The sequence below is a fragment of the Cynoglossus semilaevis genome, chromosome 19 (genome assembly GCF_000523025.1).
Source record: "Cynoglossus semilaevis isolate Cse_v1.0 chromosome 19, Cse_v1.0, whole genome shotgun sequence".
Lineage (NCBI taxonomy): Eukaryota > Metazoa > Chordata > Actinopteri > Pleuronectiformes > Cynoglossidae > Cynoglossus > Cynoglossus semilaevis.
This window is the reverse complement of record NC_024325.1, coordinates 10,343,060-10,348,607: the sequence shown is the minus strand read 5'-3', so window position 1 is coordinate 10,348,607 and position 5,548 is coordinate 10,343,060. Positions and strand designations below refer to the sequence as shown.

The following is a 5,548-nucleotide window of genomic DNA, read 5'->3' as shown; positions in this document are numbered from 1 at the left end:
AGGAATGTGCACAACTGTGACATGGATAAAGGAAACACGTTTACATTACTGTGTTGCTGGTCTAATCCAGTCATTTTTGTTGTGTTTTCTCCCCACGATTCAGTTATTCTATTTGCATATTAACATTTATTCTTTTTTATTTTTCTGTCATCTTCATTCTACAGCTGCCTCATTGAGAATTTCTCATTCCACAGTAGTACTTTAAAATCCAGATGTTGATCTACAGTTGAGTGTCTGCAGAAAAAAAAAAAATTCACCTTTTGGAGACCAGAAGCTTTGCCTCCAAATGAGCCACCGTACCCTCGATTAAAGAAACGCACATAATGGCAAATGCTGACACTGAGACGATGCTCCCTTTGCAACAAGACACTTTTTTTTCATTATTTGGAAATCTGTATGAATCAAGCACAAATGTTAAAACATTACATTTCTGTTGTTGCCTCAGAAGTTGCTTTATGGAACACAAAAAGTTTTTAGTAGTCTTTCTCTGAGAGCTGATCCTGCTCCTCCCATCCTCTAACTTCTTAGTCTTTGGTTGAAATAGAGCTCCTATTCTTTGAGTAGTTTTACTGCCACCTACGCAGGCTATTAGAAAAAACAATCTAATTTAACTACTTGTGTTGGGAACTGTTATTGATTTTTATGGAAAACTGTGAACACTACCTTATAATTTTCCCCCATATATATCTTTGTTGTTCTCTCTGTGATAAGGCTGCAGCGTGTGACTCCATAACCCTCTTGAAGAGCAAGGTAGATGAGCTTGGTGATGGAAACCACACTCTAGAGAATGCTGACTCTACCCATCCAGATGTGACCAGTGGTGACCAGGAGCAGCGGAATTCCACTGTAAGTTCATTAGTCACTAAATATAATAATACCTGTGTATATCTTAAAGGTGCTACTAACACTTTTTGATACAATTGAAACGAACACAAGCCCATTACTGGTAAGTGAAAGAGAGAACCGCACACATGTGGAACAGAGCGCCGACTCAGGAGACTGAGGCTGCCTGGTCTGCAGTCTCCGTCTATAGGGTAGATTAATTAAGTATAATGGTTTGGATGCTTTCCAGTCCTGTTGTTCTCTGTCTTTAAAGCCTTTTCATAAATCAGGTAGTCTCTCAATTGTCTGGCAACCATCTGGAGATGGCAGCAGTAGCCCACCCAGCCACCCACCCACCCACCCACCCAGGCAACCACAGATACTATTGTTCATTTTGAAACGTGTATTTAATCTAAGTTCAGGAGGGAGAACAGTGTGTAGATGACTGCTGCTGTGCTGCTGTGGTCTCCACTCACTGGGCATTCCATCTGCCTCATTATGCTTACCACGTGTAAATCAGGTAACCTCAAAAAGCTCTTAAACCAACAGCAGAGAGGTTTGGGAATTCTTATTAAAATGCTGCTTTTCCCAGCCCGGCCGGGAATTTGTTTCTTTGACACTTTTAATTTCTTTATCTAGTAAAGTCCAATCAATTTATTTAAAGAGATTTAACGGAACTGGGCTGTTACTTAGTCGTATTATAAAAAATTATAAAAAAATTATTTGTAGAAAATGTATTTATTTGCTCGTACCAAATATACTTTGTTTAGTGTTTAACACAATAATCTACAGATACAGATACACCAACAAAATACAATATATCTGCCAAATATATCATGGAAACAATCTTCTGTAGTCAAAAGCACCAAATGTGGAAATCCAGTTTAGACGAGGCATTTCTTCAGTTTCAGTTTAAACTGTGGAGCCTTTGTTCTGGGAACACAGCCGTTGAAGCTGTTATCTAACTGTGACCACACAGTGAAGAAATAGCCACAGCATCATTCCATGTCTATGATTGAAATGCTGCACAACTTCAGCAGCGAAACATTTCTACACAGGCAAGCATTGTATCAGAGTGATGGAGGGAGAAAGAGAGTACACTCTACATGCACTTTTAGGGAAAATCCACGCCGTTTACAGACAGTCGGCGCGGAGAGAAAGGCGGGAAACAGAGGACTGGAGTGGGTACAGTAGCTGAGTCACGGGGTCAGCCAGAGATGGACTTTCCAGTGTTGTCAGTGAGCAGGGACTGGAGGATACTTGTAGATAAGGGAGGGAATTTTTCTGAACGCACATGAGTAGCAGTGATTTACAACTTCAAACAATCCCCAAGTGAATACTGTCCACAGAGACACAGAGAGCTGCAGCTGGAGAAGGTGACCCGAAGACAGAGTGGGGTAAGACACTGAAGGCAACAGGCTTTTATTTATCACAGACCCAGTCAGAGTTAGTGGTAGGGATTTTCCAAATACATGCTGTTCTAAACAAACCAGTCTATATTTATACATACATATATATAAACTAGTATTTTCACTTGGGTTTCCCTAAATATGCAACTAACCGGAAAGTTAGTTATATTGGTGGCACAGCTCGTGGCTATTAGAGTCATATGTAGTGTTTTGGTGTGAGCTCAACCCAAACCACAGCGAGGACACCAAGTAAGAAAACAGTTTACAGTTTTTTTTCCCCTCTAAAACTCTTATTATCACCATCGCTAACAGTGGGCTGTGGCCAACAACAGAGTCGTGGACCGTCTTCTCTATTTGTACTAATGTTGGACCCCCCCCCTTCTGCCTCTCCAGGGTTCTCCCACAGTGCGAAGGATGATGAGCACAGCCTCGAGCCCAGAAAAATCAGAACCCCTTACCAGACGGCGTTCACGACCTCTGACCCGCAGCAGGCCGTTGACCCGATCTTCCCTCTCTTCCCCTGCCCATCTTCATGCTCGACGAGTCAGGGTAAGCCAGAATGGGATGAATGCTGCGTTCACAAGAAATGCGATAGATGCAATAAAAAATTGAAATGCCTTTATCGCATCACTTGATCATTTTTGGATCAAAATGCAGTCAGTAACACAGTAAAACAAGCCAGCGATCAGCGAGTGCCACCTGCTGGCTAACTTTTGCCCATGCCTTTTCTTTTTTTTTCCTATTCCCGATAAAACATAGCAGTAGTGTTGGTGCTCACACATGGCAGTGTTAAGCTTTTCGAAGTCAGCAGTAACACATCACTGATTGGATGTTGCAGCACGATGCCGCCTGAAAAGTTCAATTTGTCAGAAGCTCTAATGAGGCCGCCTGATATTAAATCGCACGTTGTGGTGCCATTTACGTTGATTGTGTATGTAGAGATGCTGCTCAATTCGCATCTATTGCATTTGGTGTGAACTCCCTATTGAAGAAAACCTGAATTGTCTGTCAAAATCTAGTGTCAGTGACCCTGTAGGAAATCCTGCAAATAAAGTAAATAATTTGTGTATATAAGTGCAATGCCTTACATTTTCTCTGCACTAAATAATCCTCCCTCCTCCTCCTCTGTGGGCTCTCTGTGAAGCTGGTGTGTTTCTTGATGTTGTGATGTATGAGTAGGTGAAACTAAAAGGGTGAGACAGCGCTCACATTCTGAGCAGTGCAGTCTGCAAGGTCACACACAGTCAGAGTCAGCACTTTGGAGCAGGGCCAAGTCTGCCGCAAAAGAAAAACAAAAAAAAGAAAACATGATACATTACCATAAATTCTTGTCAAAATACGTGAGAGATATTTTTCTACGTCCAGGTTTAAATACAAAACGACAGTATGAATAAAATGTAGGGCTGTGTGTAGTAACAACATGCATGCACGCTACTATTTACACAAACATGATTCTGTGTTTTTATAAACAAGTATTCGTGATCATTTTACATGCAATACTTTCCAGATTTGTTGATTTTATCGCTGTATGTTAGTTTTGCTCTGTCAGTCAGAAAAATTATATGATCTTTGACATTTAGTGACGGCAGACGGAAGTCTGTGATTATCAGATGTTTGAAAGAAAGACAGTGGATTTTGTTGACCTGACCTCTGCACAGTGCACAGGTGAATTCTGGCTAAAATCAATGTCAGAAATAGGAAGAGTGAATGTCAGCCTGCCTGATGTTTGTGTGTGCATACTGTGTGTGTGTGTGCTGTTACAGAAGGAGGGGGAGAGATAGAGAGAGAGAGTATTAGGGGTTATGGGATCAGACTGATGTAAAGGAGTGGGTTTATTTTCACCTAACCATGACTGATAAACTGCAGCTGTCCAACCTGACGCACACACACACACACACACACAGTCTAGTTTTCATAGGTTGTGAGTTCTTCACATAGACAAGAAGGATCCTCTAACTACGCTAACCCTAATCTTTAAATATGTTTGGCTAGTCTTAATCCTCAGCCCAACCTGGTTTTTATTCTAATCTAACTAACCAAACCTTAAACCTCTGCTCGGTGGGGACCTGAAAATGTCCCGACAAGTAGAAAGGGTCCCCACAACAAACGTTTTATCAAAAGAAGTGCTAAAAGTGTGGATTATTCTTCACACATGGTTTTATTTTATTAATAAAAATGTTTCTAGGCTGGCCTCTGGTGGTCTGTGTGAGGATTTGTCCCTGGTCATGTGACTTGGTACTACTAACATGGTTACTACTATGATGAGAGAGTTCTCGGATCAGATTTGAAGGTTGTGACAAGCATTAAAAAAAACAAAACAATTGGAACATCACTCCAAATCATTAAATTCCCAATTACTCCCATCAAGCACCTGGGCATGTGGATGAGATAATCAAATATTATATATATACCATACAACACTCTTCAGTGTATTTAATCAATGACAGTTTATTATGAGTTAGTAACAGCTCTGATGTGGCGGGAAAACCCATCGGAGTGAGGAATGTGAGCAAATTGCAGTCAGTGGGTAAATCCCAGATGCTCAAGGTTTTCCTGTAACTGGTGACATTACACATGTCATATCTGGGATAACACAATGGTTGGGAAATGATCAGAACCATCAAGTCCACTGGTTTTTGTAATATCCTCTGCACTGTTGTTCTGAGGTATTCTTCATAATTGCTGACAAAGCTTTAATTTCCTGTGTCTTTAACAGTAAGTGTAATAAGAGGCCGTGTCCCTCTGATAAAATGTACTTTCTTTTTCTCGTGCCTTACATTCTATTTCAATCAGGAGCTGACGTTTGAGAGCACAGGAGATTTTAGGACCTAAACTGCGTTTCCTGAGGGAATTTGAAATGATGTGTCCTGTCAGTGTCACTGGGATGTTATATTTGTGTGTTTTTTATTCCAAATAAATCTCTTCATCATTAAAACAAATAATGAAGATGGTTTGAATTATTGGCTTTTCATGTGATTGTTGAGGATAAACACTGAGCAAATCTTCCTGTTCCTGTTTGGTTTAAACCAGATTCTGAATGTGGGTCAGTCTCCAGTGTGGCTGTGTTTCAGGGAAACTGAGTCACTGTCTCCAGCTAATATTTAGATCCCATTCTTCAGAGTCTTAACATGTTCATGTTCACATGAGAAATTTGATTTTCTTTTATTGGATTTGTTGTTGGTCTTGTTTATTAACATTTTCCTTTTCCTTTTTTTAGGCAGCTGGAAGGATCAGCAGTGGATCAGCAGGTAACCCAAAGTGTGTGTGTGTGTGTGAGTGGGGGACGTAAAAGGGGGGTTGGGGAGAAAAGGGGTGTT

General features: G+C 40.8%; 1 protein-coding gene across 11 annotated transcripts in view; it reads left to right on the top strand.

Moving 5' to 3' along the window:
- stard13a (StAR related lipid transfer domain containing 13a) overlaps positions 1–5,548 on the top strand; it is a 48,835-nt gene that overhangs the window by 8,887 nt on the left and 34,400 nt on the right. For 10 of the 11 annotated variants that reach the window (XR_001761629.2, XM_025065793.1, XM_025065791.1 and 7 more), the window contains 3 exons: positions 712–846; positions 2,625–2,780; positions 5,449–5,479. Coding sequence is in view for 10 of the 11 variants with exons in the window: in XM_025065793.1 (XP_024921561.1) it covers positions 712–846; positions 2,625–2,780; positions 5,449–5,479 (322 nt within the window). In the remaining variant the exon portion in view is untranslated. Of the gene's footprint in view, positions 1–711; positions 847–1,911; positions 2,220–2,624; positions 2,781–5,448; positions 5,480–5,548 lie in introns of those variants that run through there. The other variant, XM_025065795.1, reaches the window with a different exon arrangement.